Source organism: Harpia harpyja, chromosome 7 (assembly GCF_026419915.1).
Source record: "Harpia harpyja isolate bHarHar1 chromosome 7, bHarHar1 primary haplotype, whole genome shotgun sequence".
NCBI lineage: Eukaryota > Metazoa > Chordata > Aves > Accipitriformes > Accipitridae > Harpia > Harpia harpyja.
Genome location: NC_068946.1, coordinates 50,613,910 through 50,640,649, shown reverse-complemented (window position 1 = coordinate 50,640,649; position 26,740 = coordinate 50,613,910). Strand labels below are relative to the sequence as shown.

The following is a 26,740-nucleotide window of genomic DNA, read 5'->3' as shown; positions in this document are numbered from 1 at the left end:
CTACCAAAACCAAAACCAACTGAGGTGCCTCAGAAAAGCCCGGCCACTGCAGCTGCATTACCTCAAAGCATGGGCCGAGGAGTGCAGGTCGTCTTATATGCTGAAGACTGAGTGAAACCCCTAAACTCCATGTTTCCAACGGAACACTGTGTAACAGCATAAACAAATGTATAGTAATTATTTTCACCAGTTAAATACATATATAAGACATTATAAAAGTAGCATATGACTAGGTCTTCATTACTTTTCAGTGTCTTGCTTAGAGGCAACTGCTAAACCTATTTTTCAACATTACTCTTTTTACTCAGACTCTTCAGAACAAGAATGAAAATATCTTTATGCCTGGTAGCTAATTAGAAAGTTCATGAATCTCATAATGTCACTCAAAAAAGGAAAAACTATCATCTTTATATAGTAAAGTCATAATTTAAAACTCAAAGTCATCATTTAAAGCTAACTTATAAGAGCACAGAGGACAACTAAACTTAACAGATGTTGGAATAAATTTTTGAATGTAGACTGACCAGCAGAGCTGACAGATACTATTTGGTTCAGCATTTCTAATTGCCAAAGTTCTTACTAATTAATAATGATTGTCCAATTCTCAAAATCCTGCAGAATAGTCCAGATAAAATCTTTCTGACTACCCAAAAGACATCTACAGTTTTTATCTGATGTGGGATAGGACATTTTCTACATGATTATACAGCAAACCATTTCCATCAAGTAAAAATGAATTTCACGATTTTTATTAACGATTCTAAAATATTATTTTATAGAAAAGGGTTTAAAAAAAGTCCAGAACAAATTTTTATTTCAGAAACAATTAAGACTGTTCAGTGACAACACTATAATTCAGGAAGTTATTTAGGAAATCCAAAACTTAAAAGTAAGGTTAAGCGAAATTGAGCATTTCACAGTGGTTACACCTCGCAGGGAGCAGAGGTGGATTGCTGGAAGGACCCCACTGATTTCAAACACATGACTGGCAGGTGGGACTCAGGCAAGGCTCTTTCCATCCATCCCACCAGAAGTCACAAGAAACACAAAGGAAATCACAGCAAAGCTGAACTAACCAACAGAGGGCAGCTGACTCACAGGTATATTAAATCCTTATTCCTGCCAAAACCCATGGCAAAACCCCCTTGCCTTCAACAAAATCCAAACTGACATAAAATCTTTTTACGTGAAATCTATAATGCCAGGATTGGACAAAGCTTTGCTAGTGGAACTAGCACATACTTTCAAATAATAAAGATAATATTTGGGAAAGAAGGAGATAAACCTATCGATGTTCAAACCAGATGAGTGCTCTGAAACATGCAACTCAAAACTGTTCAGTTAAAATGTCTCAAATTTTGCAGAAATTCTCAAGCTAGCCATCTCTGCTATCACTACAAAAATTGAAGTTTGCATACTAAATTTATTCTTCAATAGTAACTCATATGGAGAAAAATCTGGTTTTATAATGCATGCTGGTTATAACCTTAATTAAGGAAAAAACACAACAGTAACCTACCAACTAAAAAAAATAATCACCCAATGACCAAACTAAACCAAAACATTAAAACTGGTTGTTCTGTTGTTTTGACAACAGCATGTGGTTCAATACTAGAGCCAAATTAATTCTCCATTAAAACATAAATAACCATTTTAAGCCTGCTTTTTAAATTATTAAAGTGTAGCTAACATCTGTTTATTGTGAAACCACAAATGAGTCTCACCCCTTTTAAAATTAATCTGTAACTCTAACAAACACATAGACTATATTTGTCATCAAACTATAATCAATGCTGGGTAAACTTTATTAGGTGCACTAATATTTAATTCTCTTTGGTTCTGAACTCTGAAGTTGATCTGGAACATCTGAGACATCATTGTGTGCCACATCTATCAGTGAATACGAGGGCTCACAAAATGGTCACTTCATAAAATGATGCAAGTTTATCAGAGAATCATAGAATGGTTAAGTTACAATATGGGAAACAGCTGACTCAAAAATAATATAAATTATAGACAGATTAAAAGCCCTCATAACTTTTAATTACACAATAAATCAAAACAGACTACACAGGACTGCTGATTTATGCACTCCTCAAGTGAGAAGCAGTAAATAAAATTAGAACAGAATATACGTCTTATTGGAGTAGAAGAATCTATCCTTTGGTGTTTCATTTATACATAAAAATTCTCTTGTCTTTAGTTTTTCTACTGGTGGTTATAGCCTGCCTTATTTATAACACAAAGACATGTCACGATCTATAGGTAATGAGGAAGGATCAGCTGAATTTGTGCAACTCTTTTCTTAGTGTCCCTGCTAAAACAGGGACTTCAGGAGGCAGGAAGAGCCCCAGACAGCTGTACGGTGGAGACAGCTTTAATTTCTTCTTTCTTTCCCCAAACCCACCTGCATGTGACTAGAATTGATTTCAACTTTTAGAAAACAGCCCTTGCAAACAACAGACCTCCCTGACTCAGGGTTTGTATTTGACAACCGCTCAGAAAGCTGTAATTGGGCCTTGAAATCCAAAAATCTCAAAGTGGTTTATATTCCAGCTACCAATCTGGTAATGCTGACGATCCTGATGCTGTCACCTAAAAAAATGCAAAATTCATGTATTCAACTTGCAGTTCAAATGCACACATTTACCTGATGGCAAGCCCAGCACAATCCTTCCAGTCATGTGAGGAGAGATCAAGAGGAATACAGAAGGTCTGCTGTCTTGGAAGAGGAAACCAATTAAACAACATAAAAAGAAAATAAAATCCATTCCTGAATCTATCAATCAGCTACAGTGCATAAAACAAAGCAAACCGAACAAATGATATGGGTATAATTTCTGGGAAATGGCCACAAGAAACGTCTGCACCAGAAAAAATATTAACACTTGTTAAGTATTAATCAATGATAACTGCCATAGATGGAACAACACAGCAATATTAAATACTTTAAAAAGGCAAGACCAGGGTTATTTTAAGGACCATAATACAAGAGGTGCCTGAGAGTTCCTGGGCTTCTCAGTAGCTCCGACAGATGAATTCACATAGCATACATCTTCATGTCTATTCTCCCTGTTTGAGCAGCAACTTCATTTCCAATTATTCTCTCTTATTCATAAAGGAGCGTCAGAAAGTAGGAATTTTCTGCTCTGAATGCTCAAGATATGTTTCACAGCATGCAGGTGAGTCAGACCACCTTTAACGAACTCTATTCCCCTAAGAATAAAGCCAACCAACTGAATTTTGTCAACTTTAAACTGAGGACACACAGAACCTGCTATATATTTATGAGAAAATTCAGTCCTTCTAAAAAACACTGCTGTCCACTGGAAAAATGAAAAAAGTGACCAAAATCTTAATTAACAACCAAGCTAGAGCTGCATACCTAGCAGAGCAAATGCAGAAGACCTCCATGTAGAGGCCTGTATGAGACATATCCAGACTTCGATATTTGGCTGACCGAAGGGTATGTGAGATACTCTACCCTACAGAGAGGAAACTCATTTCTTTACTGCAGTCTTCCCAACATCAGAGCTGAGGGCAGACTGCTGTGATGTCCTTACTTACAGCTTCTTCCTAGAATAGCCTCACACTGGTTTCTGACGGTAGTAGATGCTAAATCAGGCCAATGCCAGTACCTAATTTACCAATTCAACCCAACCCAACCTTCATTCAGGCTGGATGCTCTGCACCGTGATTCAGATTGCATACACAAGCTTCCTAGACTGGACAGAGCTGGGCTGCCTTCTGCTTAATGCACTCCCATTCAACATCTTGCCAATTTCTTGTCGCATTCACACTTCAGAAACTTTTGAAATCATGGGGCAGGTTCCATAGAAATATAAATTATTGTGATTAGTTACATTACTTGACTTAGAATCCATTTAAAAAGAAATTTCCACGTTCATGTCTTTTGTTATAGCAAACATTGTTTTGTAATCAGCAAGATAATATTTGGAAACGAATTTTGTACACAAAGAAATTATAACAGACAGTAAAGAGAAGGAAAATGTGTCAAAACCTTCATTTAACTTGCCAAAAGCAAGAAAAGGGATATTTCTGTGTAATTCACTGTTTCTGAAGTCACAAGTGATAAAATGCGTGATGCCAAATAGCTGTTTTTCACATCTTCTACCATATGAAAAGGTGAAGACATACCAACATTTTTTATTCTGAATATTCTTGGGTTTGTTCCAATTAGAACAGAAGCTACATCCTTATTCTAACTATTAATCAGTATTTGCCCTTCCTTAATGATTTTAAACCTAAAATAGAGAACAAATTACACTGCAAAACTTTGCAGAAAAGAAAGAGAAAACTTTCTAAAAGGAGGAAGGAGGGGAAAAAAAATCCAAGATTAAATCTGCTGCCAAGGAATAACCAAGGCATCAATCCTTTGTGTTCTCCTGCTCCTAAGACAAAGACAAGCAAGAGTAAGTTCAGTCTCAGTGTTAGACGCTGTCACGCTGATTTATGACACACAGCGTACACTGGTCCTCCAACATGACATATTGTCCACGAGAGATTCAGCACAAACAAAACTTCTTTCCTTAAAAAATACTGCCCAAACCAATTTAACTTCAGTTCCTTAGGTGAAATGCTAATACCTTCTCCACTGGGTCACCCAACCTTCTTCGGCTGATTTTCCATTTAATTCCATCTCCTTCACAGAGAAATAAACAGGACAAAGCACTTTTGGTATAACTCCTGTCTTTCACTATATTTTGCAGTATGCTATCATATTAAACAATAAATTTTTTTTTCAGCAACAAACGTAGGAACTGTATTTGAATCAGAAGTAATTATGGGTAAATTTTCAGTTCCAGAGATGCAAACATACCACTTTCTTTTACAGCAAAAAGTCCTGCTTTGATACATATTTCATTGAGAACTTGGTAGGGTCTGTAGTAGGCAGAAAAATGTAGTTTAATCAATTAGCACAAGGCTGCTAGTTTTTGTGGATTCAAAGTAATTCGAGGAAGGAGACTGGCATTGCAAGATATTTAATTTCACAAAGTGCAAATGTACTCTCACAATTACAGAAAATAGCATTACACCATATATCAAGATGCATTATTATTAATGAGAAATTTAAAGGAGCTATATAGAACAAAAAGCCAAGTGAAAAATACTTTTGAGGAAGTTGTTAAACTGCTCCATTTTTGCAAGGCTAAAGCTTTTCATGAGTGGCAATTGTGAAAATATGTTTATATGACTCTTTATTCAACAGAAAACCTGTAGGAGAAATGAAAATCAAGTGTAGATAGCTACTGAAGCTGAATACAAAATTAATATATGCTGGGAATTAGAGTAGGCACTACAGGGTTACTATCCTGAAGCACAACAGAGGAAATGGCTGTTCCTTAGGAAATGTCACTTTTCCTTAGGAAGTGAAGCAGAGCCCACCCACATGGTGGACCCTCCGGACACTTGCTTCAGGAAGATGAGATAGTGCTCAGGCTACACAGATTCTGCTTGCTACTTTTGCTCATTTAAGAAAATAAATTACTGTTTAGTATCAAAACTTCTAGTCACAGCAAGAAAAGTGTAAGGAAACCAGGAGGTTCTCGCTATTTTTTGACACTGAAAATTCTCCCACATTAGTGTAGCAGGCAAAAAAACTTGTCATTTTTATGATACTGTAAAACCACACTAGAATCAGAGGACAAATGTTTTCCACGCTGTAATTCCTTCCTTTAAGACCGAGTGGGAGGAAATCAGACCTTCTGAAGGTAAAACCAAGATTAAGGATAGGATTTTTGTTTTCAGAAGTTAAGTTGCACACAAAGCAAATGAATGTCGATAGACAGAGCCAGAGGAAAATATAGGTCAGCCGTGTCCTTGCATGCCACAGAAAGGGGTCTTACACAGCCAAAGCTACTGATACAGCAGCACAGGACTGGGCTCAGAAATAAAATCCTGGCAGCTGACATACGTGAGAGGAAGAGATTTTATGAGTGCCTTCAAAAAGTTCAGCTACTTTTCTGACAATTAGAAATCTGTATTACAAAAGAAGTGATTTAAGCAGGAGCTATTTATAGCTAATACATTACCAATGATATTCTTGAAGATCGATCTCTGATACTGAAAGGTAAGGGTTATCCATGCAACTCGCCATCCAGGGATTGGATGTGAGTTAACTCAGTGGTAGCAATGAAAGATGCTGGGTTCAAACTTAACTTCTAATGCAGGAGCCCAATAGTTTTGAAAACGTTTCATACAACGCGCATATACATACATATGTATGTATAAAAGATACATTTATGCAAAGGAAGAGTACAACCAGGTACTACATCAAAACAAAGCATGAAAATAAACTCTTTTATAGTCAGACACAGTCAAAATTAAGAGAATAAATACTATTTTAATAAGTCACAGTCAGATGATGGACAAAGATAGATGAAAGAGGTTGCAAATACTTTGTGTCAGCCAGTAAGGACAAGAACATAACTTCAAGGAAGGAAAATATGTGAAATACGGTAGCATTACAGGTTGTTTATTCAGAAACTTTATTGTATACAAAATTATTGCTCTGAAAACAGTTACCTACGTAAAAAAAGTGGACCTGGTTTCATTACAGTGACCTGTGATAAGCCATGCTACATTGCTCTTCCTTAGGCAGAGTTCCTCTGACACAGTCTAAGGGCATTTTTGGACCACAGAAACTTAGCCTGCCAAATGTGAGCCAAAAATTGCCTAGAGAAATGGCTACTGAATGTGAACGAATCCAACTTTAGTCCGCATACTACTGTGTTGGTTTTCTTTGTGGGTTTTTTTTAGGAATTAAAGTGTGAAAAGCCCTGGAAACATCTTAACAAAAGGCCTTTCCTGAACAGACCTTTCCTAACAATACAGATTAGAAAAGGGGAAAGATCACCCCCCCCCCCCCCATCTCTAGCCCAAGCCCAGCTTTGCCTCCTAAGAGATTGTGACTTCTACAGTTAACAGCAGTCTCCAAGCCCGTCCAATCTTGTACATTCTAACGGTGAGGTTTTAAAGCCTACTATTTTGTAAGATTTTCACTTTTCAAAAGAAATTTGACACATTTTTTGCTGATCAAAAAAATTTGTTCTCTCTGAAGTGCAAGTAGGACTAAACCAGTCATTTTCTATGAAAAGGTTACCAGAAATTCATACATCTTCACACCTGCTTCTGAGAGATCTGATCTGTAAATGCACCACTGCCCTCCTTTTCCCTTTCGTTAAACTTCTGTATGCAATTTCAGGAACAGTACTTGCAATTGTAATGTGTAAGGTGTCTGTATTTCTCATATTTTAGACTGAACACCAGAAAATGTCATTAAGAAAAAAATACTTATTTTAAAGAAAGCAGTAAGTTTAAATTTTAAATATGTTACTTTTTTTTTCCTGCTATGCCTGCCTTTACAAATGCTCCTAATCCTTTAAAAATGTTTGCTTAAATATATACTGTATATATAAAGGGAATAAACTACTTGCTATGATATTTGTCCTTAGCAGGACTGGGTAAGAGAGAAAGGGGGAGGAAGGAGAAGGAGGGAGAATCTTGACAAGAATATATATTAGAGCAATCAATGAAAAGATAATCCTTGGAATTCATGAGTCTTTAAAATAAGATGCATTTTCTTGTAGTAATCCTAAAAACCTATAAAAGAATATTCAAGCAATAAACCCCCCATAACTCATATTTAACCTTTCAGCATGTAGAACTACATATTAAATAGCTTAGCAACTGCATGCTGTGTAAGTGCATTCAAATAAGAGCAGAAATAGAAAAATGTAAATGCTACACCTCTTTTACCATGCACTGCACAGCCAAGAACATCTGCCAGCTGACCCCATAATCCAATCGGCTGTTCAGAAGCAATCATATCCTTAGATAAGAGCTGCACAGCTTCTACATGCAATGCCCATTTTCTTTAAGAGATGGAGCAAAATGTAGTTAGCCAGCTCTTCAGCAATTTTCAAACACTTAGAGGTACAAGACGAAAGTAATTCAACATATTACATGGATCTGCATTAAAATACTGTCATCTCTTCCCCCAAATATTGTAATTCATCTTTTAATTTCACAGGGCAACAACACAGAGGAAGTTTAAGGATGAAGTGACTATATCAAATCGAGTGATTATATCAGAATACCAAGTGAACACAGCCCACACAAACTGTCACTTCTATTGGAAAATAACAAAACCTGGAATGAAAATCTGGAAGGGCTGAACCTAGTCCATTGAATATAATGAGAAGAAGTAATAAAAGCGGAATGAATTCTTCTAACTCTGAGTTTACTTCTCACATTTACTGCAAAAGGAGTGGACTGCTTGAGAGGCTCTGCAGGCAAGGGGGGATGAAGACATCTGAAGGAGTGGCTTCGAGATACTCCAGAAGAGCCAAAAACTCCATGGAATTAAAAGCATAAACCCCACAGAATATCATGCAGTAAAAGAATGTGTCATTATCTCTGAATAAAATTAAACCTCTGCTAAAAATTTCTGTCCTAAATACAAAAGCAACCTGCACTACACTGACTGAACTTATCTTAGGACAGTCTTTTATGAAACAGATTATGTGATTCAAATAATTATTTATATTCATCACATAAATTGTTTTGATCATGCAAATTGCCCCTCTCTCCAAAGCTTTGCTAAAGTATTTGTACTGGCAGGACACTGGAGATGGTGGGAAATGGTAAGAGAGAATTGCTGGAATAGTGTTTCAAGTAGTACTCTCTGTAGTTAAATTTATGTCAAATATCTGAAAGGCATTGAAAAAAATGACATATGGGGGTCTGCCAAGAAGCCTAGAAAACACCCTTCACAAGAAGAGGGTGAAAAGATTATTTAGCTTAATGAGAAAAATACACAAACTGACTGAGGGCTTTAATTATAAGACACTGGAGAATGGAGGATTCTCCAAAGTGATAAGCAGTAACAAGACCCAAGCTCAGAAGCAATAATTAAAAAAAAATACTAGAGGAAATAATAAGGGAAATCTACTGGCAGCTAGAGTTTATTCTTGGTTCTAAGTTATCTAACGTCTTTATCAACTGCATAGAACACAATATAACACAGTAGCCAGTGAAAGATAGAGCAAATCTCAGCACCAAGGTGATTTAGCTTTCTCATGGCCGTTATCAAACAAAAGCAAGTATTTTACTGCAGGTATTTAACCCAAATTATATAAAAATAATTAGGATGGCACATATTTATACATAAAGAATCTATAGACCTTTGCTCAAGGATTTAAACACCACCCAGACCAGAGGAAACAGAAGACAATCTGCCTTGCAGTGGATTAATGATATGTGTCCAGCTTAGCTAAACAGCAGCACGATCAGCTAATTTAGTTTACCATCTGGGTAGGCAACTTGTGCATGCTGCAATGTGCCTAAGGACCTCGATGTTTCTAAATCAGTGCTGGAAGTCAAAGTCCAGTGGGTGCAGAGCAAAACTCCTTCCAAACTGCGCAAAGAACTGAGAAGTGTTTGAGGAGTTAATGAATAGAATCATGCACACAATATGTGTAAATGTGTGCATATCTGAGTGTACACACACATACATATATATACACACACTTTCCTTATTAGCACAATTTCTTCTTATCCTAAAAGGTCCAAAATATATAGGATCTGATCCAATCCTATAAATCTAAATTGGAAAAAGGTAATCCATTGGTGTGCTAAAACAGCTAGAAATAGCTTCTGCCTCAATCCAGAAAAACCCCAACCCTAAAACAAACACAAAACCAAAACAAAACCCAAAACAAATAAACAAACAGAAAACCTACCATACCTAAAAAAACCCAGACCTTAATGCAATTCTAAGGTGTCACTACTAGAGCCCGCAATAGAAAGCCCTCTAATGAATTCAATGGGTTTTAGATCAAGATGTGCGTTCCCAGTAAAGAGGCAAAAAGCACCAACCACGTTTATATTAATACCAGCCGTGGCACTTTGCAAGCACTGTGCACTGATAAACTGTACAAAGACATAATTTCCAAGTTTAAACAATTTCCTTCCTTTAATATCTTTTGAAAGGCTTTTGAAATTAGCAAATCTAATGTGTGTGGGAATAGGCAACACTTTATAGCAATAAGTTTACTTTTAATGGAAGTAGTCTGCTGTGTCTATGGGTAACAAACCCCAGTATCTTTTCATTACAAAGGAGCTTATTGTTACCATACAACTTACTGTGGGATTTCATTTTGCCTCTTTGGTGATCTGTCTGATCTATTAAGAAAAGCACTGAGGTATGGACAACATACACTTTATTGCAGTTTTATATTTTCATAGTCCCTGCTGCTTCTGTTAGGCTGCTGCCTATGAATTTCAAATAGTAATAAGGAAAAAGAAAAGGAAAAAAAAAGTATTTACCAAGTTTCTCACCGGAAAAAAAATAAACTGTGAAGAAAATGAGGCAAGTTCAGAATCAAGTGTTAGAAGTGGTGCTGCATCCTGGGACATGAATGCTGCAGCAACAGTACTACAGAAAAACAACTGGATCCACCAGCTCTAGCACCTACAAGCCACTACACAAATAAATCTTTGTATGAATACTATTAAAGTACTACTACACATATTACGCAACATATTTTTACATATATATATATTCATAACATATATATGAATTCCCTTCAGCGTTACTGTTTCTGTCCTATTAATTAATTTTCATGGTTGAATCTGAAATAAAGGAGAGGCAAAACTAAATAGCACTTCATCAGTGTTAATTAGTGTTGAGAATTAATCAGCAAATGTAGGAAATCACTATTAGTTTTGCAGAAATGCATACAGCATTAAGTAGCATTTAAATAGATGCTGATCTTTTTTTAAGAGTAGCAATTTAAAGATTATTTTCCTCTGATGGGATACTTCAATATTGAGTATACAGAGATTAATATTCAAGGGAACTCGTGTTGCGTTGAAGGGAAACGTTGCTAAAAATAGCAATATATATTTAACAAATGTTTCTGCAGCAACCATAGTCTCAGAGAATTAAGAAGTTTGAAAATATCCATGACGTCTGAGCTCTCTGATGTCTATACACTGTTCAGGTGGGATTATTCGTCCATGGCTTCCTGTGCTCTGGGAGATAAAAATTTCTTCCTATAAGAAGTACGGTGTTTCAGGTCAAATTCTGCTGTTACATGAGCATCTCCCCCTCAATCCTCAAGAAGTTCCGAGGATTGCCTACAAAATCTGACACCGGGTTTGATCCCAGAGATAACTCCTATTTTTAATTTCTTCACCAGCACAGTACCTTTTGATGACAATTAAAAATACAGTAAGCACAGAGAGATTTCTGTTGTTTATTTAACGCTGCTCACCTGGTTCTTGAGATCCAGCTTTGGGCAGGGACGACCTCCATTGTAAGGCTTCTCCTTAAGCCACTTGGATCGGACTTTCACCCCCGGTCCACAAGAAGAGCTGCAAGGGGACCAACTGGACCAATCGCTTAATTTGCAATCAAACGGGCAAGGGACCGTGCAAGATTCTTCAATGTAACCTAAAGCAAAAATGTAAGAAAGGTTTTAATCACTGCACCTAATGAACTCCTATCCTCTGATGTCTCACTGCTATCTGAGTAATCAACACAAAATGAGAGCTTCTTAAAGAGAAGACATTTGGCAAACTGACAACACCCTCCCAACGCAAGATTATGATATTACTTGTAAAGAACAGCAGTGACTAAAACTAATTTCTACTTGGTTTAGTCCAATGAAGGCCATGATAAAACTGACTCATGTAAAGGACACACACTGGCAAAAGTATCTGTTGTGAAGCTGGTGGTCACCAACATCTTCCCCATGAGATTTTGGCCATAACAAATTCCGGAGAACTAAGTAGACAGCCCAATTTTGTACTCCTTTAGTATTATGCTAGCCATCTCCAGAGCGGCACAGGCAGGGATTCAGAGGCTCTCTTCCCAGCAGACAGAACCAGAGGACAGTGGAGGCACCAGAGCTGTGTTCTTGGCAGCTCCCACAAGATGCGTGAGGGACCAGTCTGCAGCCAGCCAGCTGGAGCAGTGTGGGATTCGTTCTTGGGAGAAGCAGATGAAACCTGCTTCCTACTTCTTTCTGGTAGTTCTCTTTATACAACTTTCCAACTGTTTTGCCTATTCTGCGTTTCATAAATAGCATTTTAAAGCTTTGCTTTCACCTTAACCTGTCTTGACATGAAAGTCTGTTGTGATTTAACCCCAGCCAGCAACTAAGCACCACGCAGCCGCTCACTCACTTCCCCCCCAACCAGTAGGATGGGCGAGAGAATGGGAAAAAAAAGTAAAACTCATGGGTTGAGATAAGAACAGTTTAATAGAACAGAAAAGAAGAAACTAATAATGATGATGGTAACACTAATAAAATGACAATAGTAATAATAAAAGGATTGGAATATACAAGTGATGCACAATGCAATTGCTCGCCACCTGCCGATCGACGCCCAGTTAGTCCCTAAGCAGCGATCCCCCTACTCCCACTCCCCCCAGTTTCTATACTAGATGTGACATCACATGGTCTGGAATACCCCGTTGGCCAGTTTGGGTCAGCTGTCCTGGCTCTGCCCCGTGCCAACTTCTTGTGCCCCTCCAGCCTTCTTGCTGGCTGGGCATGAGAAGCTGAAAAATCCTTGACTTTAGACTAAACATTACTTAGCAACAACTGAAAACATCAGGGTGTCATCAACATTCTTCTCACACCAAACTCAAAAACATAGCACTGTACCAGCTACTAAGAAGATACTATCCCAGCTGAAACCAGGACAAAGTCCTCCCAAGATCATCACCTCTCAAAATCAGAATACCAGACATCTGCAGGACCAACACCATCCTGAATTATAACCTGACAGGTTTTCTCAGGGAAAAAACAAGGTTCCTCCATACAGGCACAAGCCCGCAGCTGGTTTAGCAGCTGGCATATGGGAAGAGAGATTTTGCAGAGCCCAGCACCGGCTGTGGAGCTCCTGGTGTGCAGAAAGGTGGTGGAGGGTGGCCGAACCCTCGGGGTCTCCAGGGAATTACTGGCACCAGTCTCAGGTCAGCAGTGTGGAATAGCTTCTGCACCTTCCCACCTACCGTGCTGCATTCGTTCTCCTCAAGTTTCTATTATCTGCTTGTCATGTCTGTATGTACTATTTTAATTTAAACAAAAAAGAGATTTCATGTTAGACCATGAAAGTCAGTGGCTGCTAAGATCAGCCTTTATTACAGGCAGATTTGACCCGCTGACAGCTCTGGCAATGACGGTCACGGAAATAACTGAATTTCATCCCTACCGTATTTCTGATGTTTCTCATTTTTCTGCCCTTTCTTTCTGTTTGGTTTTCATTGCACTAACACTTCCTCTATATTCTTTACCTTCAGAATACTAAATTAGCTCATTGAACTACTCTTTTATGAAGGGTTTCCTCACTCTATCAAGGTGACAGTCACTGCAGCAGGGAGGAAAAAAAAAACCAAACCAAACAACAAAACCCAGCAAAACCCAACTCAGAAGCAGCTGCCCTCCAAAACCCCCAGACAACAGCCCCAAACAACCAGGAAACACGGAGGCTGAGGAACAGAGATTATTCTGGCCCAGAGCTGGATTTACCGGCTCTGCCATGCCCGAACTTGCTGCTGCCGACCCAAACCAGGACCACGTTACACCCTGAGCATCAACCCACAGCAGCAATACGCCGCTTCCCTCCTGATCTTCATGCTGAAGTCAATATCAAGAAAGGTTTCAGACTTATTTAGGCATCCCCCACCAGAAAATATCCTCCTTCTAGAAGTACAAAAAACCCTGACGTTGTTTTTGTAAACAGCGCCTTAAAAAATGCTAGAAACAACAGTAGCTCCCTCCTTCAGTTCAATGATGCTCTATTTCTTCCCTCTTTTTCCTTCGTGATGGTACTGTTCCCTCTTCCTTTACGGCGGCCACCCCGTAGCCTGACAGCTGCAATCATTTCCCCAGTAACTCATGCTGTAACTCTTCCCTAAAGCTGCAGACCTGTCCCCATACGGTGTGCTCTGGTTTTCTTTGCTACCTCTTATCTCTGTATGTTGCATTGTCTTTTCTTTTGCAGCTCCAAAGCCACTGGAATTGGGTATCTTAATTATTTCCGACCCAATCCATTACAGTGGTGTTCACGTTTGAAATATTTCAACTTTGCATGCTTTGTATTCTCATCTAGGTGAGATTACACCCATGCACACACATATACAAATATTTCCAAAACAGACTCGCTTTTTTCCCCCAAATGAAACTCCCAAATATCTCACTAATATTCTATTCCACCTGCTTAGGTTGCCACTCAAAGCAATTCATAATACATTATGATAAGCAAAAGAAATTTTCTCATGATAGATTTATGAGAAGCATTTCTTAGGCAGTTCTCCAAAGAGTTCTGTTCCACCACCATATGAAATATCATTTTTCCTTGGGCTGTGTGACAGCCTAGGTAATTAACTCTCAACAGAAACAAAGAAAGTGCCTTGTTTCAAAGTAGGATTAGACAGAGGGGTTATCAACTTATCAGTGAAGGCAAAATGGGCTAAGCCTTTTGGCAGTTCAAGACCTACCTCTATAATAAAAAGAAATATAAGACAAAAAAAGAAATATAAGGAAGATGAAAGAAAAGTTACAATAAACAAAACTAAAGAAACTTATTGTATTCCATCGCTGGGAAGTGCTGTGGGGATCCCTCAGCGAACCACAGAATTTCTAAAGATGTCCTGTTGCTAAGAGGCCAGCTCATTACTTTTTGAGTTTCCTTACCCATATTTCTAAATTACATTAAGTATAAACAAATAATGGCCAGCTAATAGAGCATTAAATTACCATACTGCCCAGAGGAAGCTAATTCTCCATATTGAACAATGCTACAGAATCAAAACGGAAACATTCTTTCCAGTTCTTCTCACAGGCTGCCATTATTTCTTCTATCAATCACTTGAGGTTAATCCTATGATGAGATACCCATGGACTAAAGATGTCATTCAACAAAAATTTTCCTCCAAAAATCTTTATGTGATGTATCCTTTCCGCTCAGACAGAGAATGCCTTTATGGCTATCTTTTTATGAGAGAACTAGTAAATAACATTGTACTCAGCTCATCCATTGCCTATAAGAATGGGATATTTGTTTTCCTCTGTAGAAGCCAAGCAATGGCTTGCCATTGTCAGGGGGCTGAAAAGGCTTCAGGTTGGATACAAATAATAATCCTAGTATCGGCATTCCTAGAAAACTTGTAGCATTGCCATGGTGCATCATACAAAGCAAAAAAACCAAACCAAAACAAAACAAGGGAGATATGCTATTAAAACAACCTATTAATAAAGAATACTACATTCAGACTATTATCCAGAGAAATACATCTTACCATAACAGAATATGAATAAAGGAAACAGCATAAACACATTTCTGAGTTATTGTCGCTCAGCTTGGGGAGACCAACTCAAGGTTGAGTTTACACAGCTGGTTTTGTCAGTGTCATCCTTAAACATCTCACTCATCCATCACATTCCCCATTCTTCTGTCCTCTGCAGAACCTGGGATCAAAAATTCATTGAGTTTCCAAGACCTTCTATGGAAAAACATGTCCTCCTCTCCCCAGCCCTGCTCAGCCTGCTTTTCATGTGTTCTTATATTATTTCTTGAAGCTTCCTTTAACCCTTTTTTTCTAATTCTACAAAATCTCAAATACTGTTAAAATAAAGCTCATTTAATTTAGAAACAACAGATGAGAGCCTCTGACCTATCTGAACCAACAGCAGGTTCCTGAACACCACAGAGCTGGAACTGCACACACAGATGTCGCAGGAGGTAGCGACAGAAACACCAGTGCAAGGGATATTTAAGTAGGCACTTTGAAACACACGACTCGGAATAGTCCTGAATTGGCAGGAAAAATTGAGCTGGATGATCAAATAAGCCTTTTCTATGTTTAAGTGCTATTGTTTTACTACTAAGATGCTGCCAACGTAATGGGATGAACAAATGCATTTACCTAGGCTACACAGCTCTTTTTACTATTATTTATTCATTAAGAACAATGTGCTTGTTGCTCTACAAGCCACAAATGGAGTCTCTTCCCTAAAGTGTCTATAATAAACAAAGCACCCACAGATTACACAGGATGTACTGGGAAGGCTCAAACACACGATGTAGCAACCATTACTCATCTCATTCCTTCTGTGCAGCCCAAGAGACAAAGCAATAGCAGGGAGATTAATAAAGTGAGGATGATGGTCTGGTAGGTGTCAGAGGTTAAGGCTCAAATACACGGTGTAAAAACTGTTATTGTCTCATTTTTGCTGTGGAACCCAAAAGAGCTAAAGCAATAGGAGGTAGCTAGATGATGGGCTGGTGGGTGTCAGCAGCACAGACGCATGAAGAGGCTGTGGATTGCACTGCAGTGCTGGGGGGGAGTTTTGCAGTAGCACAATTTCTTTTCCACCTACACAAGATGCCGTACGTATCACCCCAGGCACAGCCAGCAAGGGGCTGCAATGTCCTTCTGTGTCCCCCTCTATATTCACAAATGGATCATGGTGGGAGAAGCAGGCGATTAGTAGGTTTGCAAGCTAACATAAGACACTGGCATCCACCTGATTGTTGCACTTCCAAATGATAAATTTGCTGCGGGTGTAAGGTCTGCACACAGCGTTAAACAACAGTGCCAACAGGATTCCAAGAGGCTGACTTAAAAGTGATTCGAAAATAAACAACATTTCTCCAGCAGCTTTGGAAACAGATGCTTCTAATTGAATTGGCTTTAAACTCATTTGTAACCTCTCTAACATTTTTCATCATTTCAATTAACAACTTCTAGTGGTTCTACCCTTGTTAGTAAACCTTGAGGTGCTTCATAAAACTCAAGGTCATTACTATGAGAGGGACAATTCTGTGCATCACTGCAATTGCCACTAGTAATAACACCACTAATTTCCCTTGGAGTCTACAGGATAAAAGAGATCACCCTTTAACAACCAAGGCAGCAGCAGAGTGGACAATGACACAGAAGAAATGTTTTAATTACACAGACCAAAGGTAGAGGAAAAAAATTGATTCATTTTGCAATTAATATTTACATTCATTTGGTTACTGACTGTGAAATATGTAGAATAACACCAGTAAATCCATGTGGTGCAAGAAGTCTAATAGCTAAAGACTTTGTAGGGGAGACCTGGTGGACCATGGCACTTGGTGGGCCAGATTCTGCTCAGCTGAAGCTTTGGGATTTCCTGCAAAGCAAACCTCATGTTTTAACTCAGGTTAAAACTCAGCATTGAGCACAGACTGCAGTTAAGAGACTGACTCCACCAGCTGATCATAGCTCTATGGTTGGGGCTTTCCCAAAGTGCCACAGATAAGGCACAGTGGCGATGGGCCACATGGCATGTCCGAAGGCTCCAGAAGCTTGTGAGCTACAAGGGGAGCACCTCATCCTAAGTAATCCAGGTTCAAACATTAAATCCTGCTTCAGGGGAGAACATTATTAACTTAAGGAAACTAAGCAGAATAAGTCTGGGAGTCTTAAAGCTGCTAACAACTTCAGCTGCATCTGAAAAGGACGTGATATTGCCATGGAACAAATGTTTAATCTTTTTTTTTTTTTTTTAATACACAAGGATTTGAGAGATTTTATGGATTATTAGTTTGCTAGCTGGGAAATTTAAGAGATAATCTAATGAATACATGCAGCAAATGCACTACGAAAAAATCCAGCAAAAATAACTTTCACATCAAATATTTTCCAAAGCTCAAATAATGGACGCTTAGCCAATTTATTCCCACTTGCTCTTCTCAACAGAGGCACATGCTCTCGTTATCTCATGGCAGACTGATTATAGATTCTAAATAGACCAGAGAGGACTTGTAAAGAAAGCTGGTAAGTTTAACTCAACATTATTGTTATTGAAATTCATCCAAAGGTTGGTTTTATTGCTCAATTTCACAGTGTCTATAAATCCTGACGAGGAAGTTGGGTTGAAGCTGACTTTGCATTATGATTCCTAATTTCTTTTGATTTTGCATTACAGTTTTCTTCCTTAAAGAACTTGCAAGCTTACACTTTGAGTTACATACAAACCATAATAGTTGATATATTTAATCTTTTAACTAAATAAGGAAATCTCCATTAATTAGCACACTCCTTGTAACAGATTGCAGAACAAGCTGAGAACTCTTCCAGAGAAGAGAGACTCATCTGCTGCCTTCTGAGTGCAAATAAATAGTGCAAATAAATAGGACTTCACAGTGTACATTCATCTTGAAGGGAACTTTCTATGCAGACAGGCAGAAATCCACTGCACAAATCTGTCTGGACTCCAAAACCAGCTGTGGAAATAATTCCCCCTCCTCCTGGGGCTGCTCCCCTGCAGTGAAGGGCTGGGCTGGCTGCTTGGGAGCCCTGACGTCTTAAGAAAGTCCTTACTCAAATAAAAAAATCATCCACTGGGATCAATAGCAGTTAGGGTAGTACCTCAGCTGTGTTTTTCTATATACTTTGCTCATCACCCTGCCACTGGGAAAATCATCTGCTTTGTCCAAACACAACCGAGTAGCTTGTTTTTTCTTTATCAGTATCCTCATCCTCTGTATATCAGGAAAGAAACTCATCCCACTGTACTTTATTATGAATTGTTTAGCATATATGTTCTTCAGGCTACTCAATTTGTAGCAAAAGCAGACTTTTAAAACAAATCTGAGATTGTGCTTATTTTTTTTTATTATTATTATTATGAGATTTATATAATAAAATTAGGCTTTTTTTAAAGTCTGAACACACTTTCGCAACACATCACAAAGACAAAATTAAATTGTACATAGATCATCAAATTCCCCTCCTTCTCCTACATCTGACTTCTCTCAGAGGCCCAATTGCACAATAGCTCCGAAAATAGATGTACATTGCAGAGTGCTCTGAAGATCAATATAGACTTGGGCAATTTGGACCAGGCTGGAAGCATCTTCCAGAGCCAAGAGTCCATCACTGGGAGAAAGCTGCCGCCAAATGTAACCAAAAATATCTGCCCCCATCAGTAAATCATATATTGCCTGAAGGTCAATGGTTTCAGGCTCTGCTGGAGCACACTAAGAAACTCAATTTCAGAGTTTGGGGCCCTCCACGGAGAGCATCTTTCTGCCAGCTTCTAAAGATACAGCGTTAGGCACTGTCAACACAATATGCCACTTCATTTCAGCTGCCAAGCTATGACCCCAAGACACAGACAAGCCTCATTTAGACAGCTTCCCTCAGACAACAACACGACGGTTTCCATTTTACGGAATGGGAAACACTGATGCATTTCCTTGTATCCCGATAATTAGCAAGTATTGTGCATTATAATACTGCTCTTATTTCAGACAAAATAAAGCACCAGATGCCTCTGCAGAAGGAAGGAACACAAAGCTATTAGATCCATGTGCAAGTAATATTATCAAGAAAGCTCACAACACCACAAAAAAAACTTTTCTTTTTTTTTCTTTTTTCCTTTTTTTTCTTTCTTTTTTTTTCTTTTTTTTCCTTTTTTTTTTTTTTTTTTCTTTGAGATGTACGTTCCTAGTACTTCAATTTACAAACTCGAGAGGCATTACCAAGTGTAAGGGCCTCTGTTCACGAGCAGGTCACACGGGCACTGAAAAGGCAGGGAGAAGCTTCGGAGCCCGCAGCAATCTCTGTAGCCTCCCTCCCTGCTGTCACGGGAGGCGAGTGACACAGTGACCTCTCAGATCAATACATTTAAATCAATACACTGCCTCAATTCCTTCTCGTCTCATCGACGCTAAATGAGAAACCTAACTACACACTTTAATTATACTGGCGCTGTTTTAAAGATGCCACTAACCATTATCAGCATTAGGAAGATCTGTGAGCACTTTTCCGAAGGCCAGGTAGCTGCCGCGAGGTCCAGCCTGCTCGGATAAGGAGTTTCACTCCTGCTCCCAGAGGTCACCTTGCTGCAGAGGCAGGAATACCTTCTTAAATAAAGCTGTACTATAAAAAACATCTGATGGAAACAGGTTTTTAAGAAAGGGAACAGTTCTGGTTTTCCACAGCTTAGGCACAGGGAGAGCAGCACAACTCATTTAGATGATGGAAAACCTTGAGATGGAAATAGGACATTTTTGTGACGTTAGCAGGCCCCAGCACAGAGTACTGATGTACTGAATTCCTGATAGACTTTTGTTTCAATTTTGCAGCGTGACTTTGAGCACTCTGGTTGTGTAGTTCAATCTCCTCTGCTGGAGGACTTCAATGAATTCAGACAGCAGCAGAAAGCGATGCAATCTCGTTAAATAATACGATTTTTAATGGTCACTCCTCCATGTTACCAAATACAAATGAGATCCAAGATTTCATAGAGAGAATCTCTGTCCGTAGTGAGGGATATTAGAAGTTTTGCAAACCAGGCTCTCAGCAATTTAATTTACACCATCCTCATTTGCAACCCTTGGAGGACAGAGAGATTTCAAAGTATATCTCAGACCCAGGAAATAGACTAAGGTAGCATAAATTCTCAGTTACTCATCAATATCATTATGATAATCCTTAGAGTAGACTGAGCTGAACTTTAATTTTATCCACGTTTCCTAATTCAGGCTCATTTCCTCAAATCTTCTAAATTCAGCTGTTGCTATGTTTCCGAGTTGGTCTCCCAAACTCTTTGATCAAGCAGACTACATCAAGCACCTTAAAAGACATCCACTACGTGCCCATCTCCCCCTGTCATGCTAACTTTATCACTGTATGCACTGCTCCAGCAAACTCATTGCCGCTCAGGCAGTCAGCTCATTTTATTCAGACACTGGCCTATGTGTAAAAACTGGAATTCTTCTTTTTGTAGGACTCTCATTCCATACATGCAGAAACACATGATGTTGCTTTTGAAGATCTGCAGAATATGTCAGATGTGAAACCCTTTAACTCTCACTGAAATCCACTAAATACCTACGATGTCCACCTGCCACAGGGCTCCCCACCAGCAGTAAAGATACGAAACTGTGACCTTCCACTTAAAAATTATTTGTCCTCCATTTATTTGCCTGAAAGTCCTACTCATCAGAGCTGTATAAAAGGCAATCAGGCTAAAAAAACATTGAAAAAAACCCACATAAGACACAGGAGGAATCCTGTGAACTACCACCAGTACATGTCACTTCCCAGTACAGCTACACATGTCTCAAAGGGATCATGAAGTTCTCCATGAGCAGAAAAAGCGTAGAGGTCTTAACACTAGAGTACATAATTAATGAAGAGTCTTAGGCTAAAATGGTATTTCTTCATACTTCCAATATAACATATTAAATGGAATGACACATAGGGAGAGAAAAATGTTAATTCTAAATCTATCTTTGTATGATCACATTTTATTAGAGCCTTGCTTCATAACAGGCTGTATTTGTGACAAATGCGTTATTAAGGCCGAAGTGACGGGCCACATTTCAAAGAGATACCCTTACTGTAGCCTACTGCAGAAATCAGGGCAGTAGATCGCCCAGTGCATTAACTTGCTATCAAAGCTCTCCTAAACCTCCAATAGACTATTTCTACACCGAGTTACTATTCTACACTAAAAACGTTCCCAACTCCCATGGAAGAGCTTTAATCAACCTGTCAAAAACAGAGAAAAACTGACTGAGCCTAATAATGGAGGCAAAAGGCACAGACATGAGCAAGGGTGGACAGAGGTGGTCCGGCAAGTGGAGGCTGATGGTGATTGTCAAACACAAGACAGACTGTTTGAGGTTAGTAAAAAAATCATTCCTTCACGTAGTCTGGTACTGCAGCCTCTTCAAAGGGGTCGTTTTATGGAATGCAACAAAAAGTATAAAAGAAATTTGGGCAAAGACACACTATAAAGATTTATATTTAGAGCCAAGGCATAACAACAGACATCACTATGACTAAATGCAGCACCTACAGAGGATGCTGCTCAAATTGCTAATCCTCTAAATTTTTCCTCATAAGATGCATGCTTGCTTTCTGTAAGAAGATAAAGATCTAGAAGAATGTGCATTTCTACAGACGAATGCCTCAGGGGAAGTCTTACCTTGCTTTAAATAAGCTTCTTTGACAGCCAGTTTGACCCATTCAGAAATAACTTTTTTGATGGCTGTTTACCTTTGATTCTGTTGCCAGAAAAACAAAGAGAACAGCAATGTCTGAACAGTTGTCTTGTGATCCAATTTCATTTGATAATTCTTTTAACATCCGGAAGGAAGAACTGTGGCCAAATTTTCTTATGGCAAATAGATTTTGGAAAAAAAGGAAAGGAAAAGATAGGGAATAAATCAATGTTCTTTGAGCACTGTTATGAGAGCAATATGTAAAAATCCTGTAGTCAAACAAAAAAAGGAAGGCAGGTCCTTTACGGGCTCTGTTTCTGTGCTGACAGCTCCCCTGGCAGCCACAGCTGTAATTAAGAGTGTCACTGCACACCCAAGGAGATATGTAGAAATGTCAGAGAAAGGTCCAGAGGAGAACCCAGCCAGGATTTTGGGGCTAAATTTAGAAGCTGTTTAGCTTTGAGATAGCAGAAAACCAGTCAAAGGTGACAGTGGCTTTGAAGAGTCCTGAAGTGGGGACACGAAGGCAGGACAGGCCTGTCTACAGCTGGCAACACCTTTCGGCCACCCATAATCCAAACCCAGATGTAATTCCTGTGCCAGGGGATGGGATGGGATGGGATGTGCAATAAGGTGAAATTTTAGCTGAAACTTTTTCCCCAAGCAGTCTTTGAAAAGCTTTGTCCTGGTAAGTAATACATTCATTTTTCTGTAATAAAAAGGCCACGGATAGATATACCGTGGAGACACACAGGAGAAACCACAGAGAGAAACAGGAGTATTGTAATATTTAATGAAAGACAAATGCCAAAAGAAGGATAGGGTAATCTGAACACTGGGTCTACATGTTATCATTAACCAACGGTGTCAAGACCACCTACTACTCCCACAGTGGAGGCATCCAAAGGCTGTCATGTGTGGGGTCTGGAGCCGGGAAGAGGACAGCCTAGGCAGGGTTGCCCGTTTTCCTTGTAAAAGAAATGACGCTGTCAAGAATGAGGCCTCCAGAAATGAGGCCTCATCCATAAGATGTTTGTAGGATGCTGTTTATGGAAGTACAGAAACCACTTAAAACTAAAACTAGTTGGATTCTGGAATTAATGGTTTGTGCTAATTTCATTTAGACTAAGGCTGAAATTAAATACTTAGGAATATTTTCAAAAACACAGGTGAAACTTCTGTTCAGAAAAGTTTCTATTTCTGAAGATTTTCAAAACAAAATCAGGGATTTCTGCACCAACTTCCTTCTTCAAAATAAAATTTACCAGATATGGAAAAACGTATACCACAGTAATTGCCAGAATAGATACACTTTCAAAAATAAACAGGCATTTATTCAATGTAGCTTTTCCAACTTTTTTTTCCAAAATTGTTACCTTGTAGGAAAAGTAAGTTTGCTATCAGTCCAGGATAGACTTGGCTCACATTTCCTTAACTTATTAAGCTCTGCTTATAGTTTTTTGAGCTACACAAATACCATTTTGCAGAACGATTATTAAAATCTAGTGATCAAAAGCTACCTGAAAATAGTTCATTTCCTCCTACAGTGACACCGCAGGGTTTCAGAGCAGGTCCTTGTGTTGACTCACACGTAGGTCATGCAATGTCTACCAAGCTGGTGGCCAGGATTTTCACATAAGGGAGCATAAACCCCAGAGGAACGCCCCCGGTAGAAATACAGCACTACTCTGGGCTGACCTTTCAGAAAATCAAACTTCATGAGACTTCCTACTACCTAGTTTTCAGCAGTAGGAGTTGAAATTCCTGATCCAGGACCTTTGCATACTGTCCTAAATCTCTCAAGGTTGGGGACACGGCTGATCAGGACAGAAGCAGCACTGTCACTGCTGGCACACACTGCCCTGATGTGCCTCGGAGCAGGGAACATCCCTCCAGCAAACATAAAATCTATGAGTTTTCACATCACCAAAATTTTTAACTCCTCCTGGTGCATCTGTTTGCTAATCCCACCCGTTTGGGATTAAAGCTGACATTTTCAAGGAGTGACCTTGCCAGCAGCATTCCCAGTAGCACTGTTAGATCGACCCAACTGGGAAGAGCTGAGTGACACCCCTGCATCAGCAGGTGCCAGGGAACCCTCCGAGCAACCCAAGTCCTCTTTGATTTGTCCACCCGCAACTAGACCACGTACAACAAAACACTGCACTGTTGAGAATAAGGAGGTATATGAGCATCCCTGCTGTGCCCTTCATAAATTTAGAGATAATTAAAGCTTTTTAAGGTGACTGTAGGGTGAAGCTAACCGCTCTGTGATTTAAAGCCAGGATCTATTTGTCTGTTGTGTCTTTCTTCCAGGTTCCTGTTGTTGCGAGCACAGCATAATTTGAATAGTATAAGCGCTCTTCATAAATTCCTGTTTTCCATAAATTGGCCGTCGGATCAAAAGCAGAACCTCTGTGCAGGAGCACAGAAATCTCAAGCCTTTGATTTGGAACAGATGAGGCACCCTATGTTCCTCGAAGATTAAAAAAAAACCCCTGTTGGCACAGCACACAAAAAAGAAAGGTAAAGAAACTACATGAAATAATTCAAAACAAAGGAGGTGGAAATTCAAAAATAGTACGAGGAACTCAGATGACAGATTGAGAAGCGGATGAACTGCAATTAAGAGGACAATTTCATGTCCAAAGAGGATGCTCCAAACACCAGCCAGAGAACAGAGACCCTCTGGACTAGCGGTGAGTTGAACACAACATAAACCATTCTTCTGATGGGAAGACAAATTGAGGCAAATTATCAATTACCTTTTTGTAATGTAGTTAGAGATAGTTACCTCTATCCATAATTTCATAAGTGTATTTCCAAATTAAAGGAAGGAAAAGAAGAGTGAACCAAATCCAGGAAAAAAGAATTAGTTCAATTTGGAAACTGCAGGTCACTCATTTCTTGAGCTTATTGAATGGGTGATCAAGGAAAATGACAACACCGCTAAAATAAAGCAGTAGACTAATCACAAAAGCCAGTCATGAAAAAAAAGCTACAGTGTGGTTTTTCTGGACATCAGAGAAAAGGGTTGGTATGGAAAGGAATAAAATTCAGAGAAGTCTGGGGTTTGTATTTTTAAGCTTGTCATACCTAATGATCACAAGCTAACCCAAGTTTAATTGCAGTGAAGATAGGTAAATTAGTCAAGGTGTGACCTGTATACCCACTACAGTTGACCCAAAGTATTCACACAAGCTGTGCTCAGCTGTGCTGGGTCAGGGCAGAGGTCCCTCCAGCCCAGCTCTTGGGTCCTGGCAGAAGGAACCATAGACACCAGGCAAGTAGAGCATTTCCATTAAGGCACAGCTGGAATGCTTTTGTCTTCACTGGTTTTGGACCTGGGGATACTCTGTATGCAGTAACTACAGCACTGGGAAGAAAATCCATTTCCTGTTGAGAAGGTATGCTTAAAGGGTTAATATACTTGCAGATAATAGGCTTAGGAGAGTTGGAGGCTAGACTGACTGCTGACAAACACAGATGAGTAGACTAATGATGTTTTGGTTTGGTTTTTTTCCCCCCAAGTTGCAAATGCAGAATTGCTCACAAAACTCAGCGTAAGATCAGGGCCTCAGACCCTGAACCCCTCTGAGCAGTGATTAATTTCTACATTAGACTCAAACTCACAGAACACTCACTTGATAACTATGATACATTCACATAGTAAATCACATTGACACGAGTTAACTAAACCCTACTGAACTGGTAAGTTCAACAGCCAGGTTTCAGTCAGGGAAAGTGAAAATCATTGCTGTGACAAGGCAAGAGCCCACAGTTTTTTCTCTAGAAAAGCTACAAACTGTCCTATTCTATTCTATACCATTTTTATTGTCCTATACCTTACACTCCTGGCATTATCAAGTCTGGGACAAACTTAAGTCCACTTCTAAGGCAAAATTTGCATCCTTACATCTGTCTTTCTATGTTTTGTAAAAGTTCCTCAAAAGGACCCAGCAAGAAAGTGAGGTCTAAGTCTTAAAACTTCTCACTTCTGTCCTGGTTCAAGGGAAGGAAGGAAAAGCACTGTCCTGCAAAAGGAAAAGAGCAAGAAACAAAGAGAAGTCAGAAGACTTGAAGAAATAAGAGGAACACACTTACCCCCACATCTCATAAAGCAAGAACAATGCCTAGATATCACAGTGATTGACATTCAATATATAAGGCAATAGCTTAATTAGCCATAAATATGGTCAGCTAGCAAATGTTAAAAGGTCACCTGATACTAATTGTGAACAAGACAAACCGAGCTGCTTAAAAAAACCTGTCATGAATAATTTCTCCAGGCTTAGCAATTCTGCATGCTTCTGTAATTTGCTCTTCTCTATTATGGTTGAAAAACATTCTGCTAATTATTAATTGGATAATGATTTGTTTCTATCACTAATTCAATAATGTGTTCAGAAGTGCATTTTGAAAGCTCCCAGCTCTAGAGACCATAAATATCAAGCTTATTGTGGTGGATTGACCCTGGCTGGATGCCAGGTGCCCACCAAAGTCACTCTATCACTCCCCTCCTCAGCTGGACAGGAGAGAGAAAATACAACAAAAGGCTCATGGGTCGAGATAAGGACAGGGAGAGATCACTCAGCAATTACCATCACGGGCAAAACAGACTCGACTTGGGGAAACTAGTTTAATTTGTTACTAATCAAATCAGAGTAGGATAATGAGAAATAAAACCAAATCTTAAAACACCTTCCCCCCA

At 39.1% G+C, this 26,740-nt stretch overlaps 1 protein-coding gene across 2 annotated transcripts in view; it reads right to left on the bottom strand.

Moving 5' to 3' along the window:
* Positions 1 to 26,740, bottom strand: part of THSD7B (thrombospondin type 1 domain containing 7B) — a 338,963-nt gene that overhangs the window by 74,143 nt on the left and 238,080 nt on the right. For both annotated transcript variants that reach the window (XM_052793131.1, XM_052793132.1), the window contains exon 16: positions 11,301 to 11,479. In XM_052793131.1, coding sequence (XP_052649091.1) covers positions 11,301 to 11,479 — 179 coding nt within the window. The remainder of the gene's footprint in view (positions 1 to 11,300; positions 11,480 to 26,740) is intronic.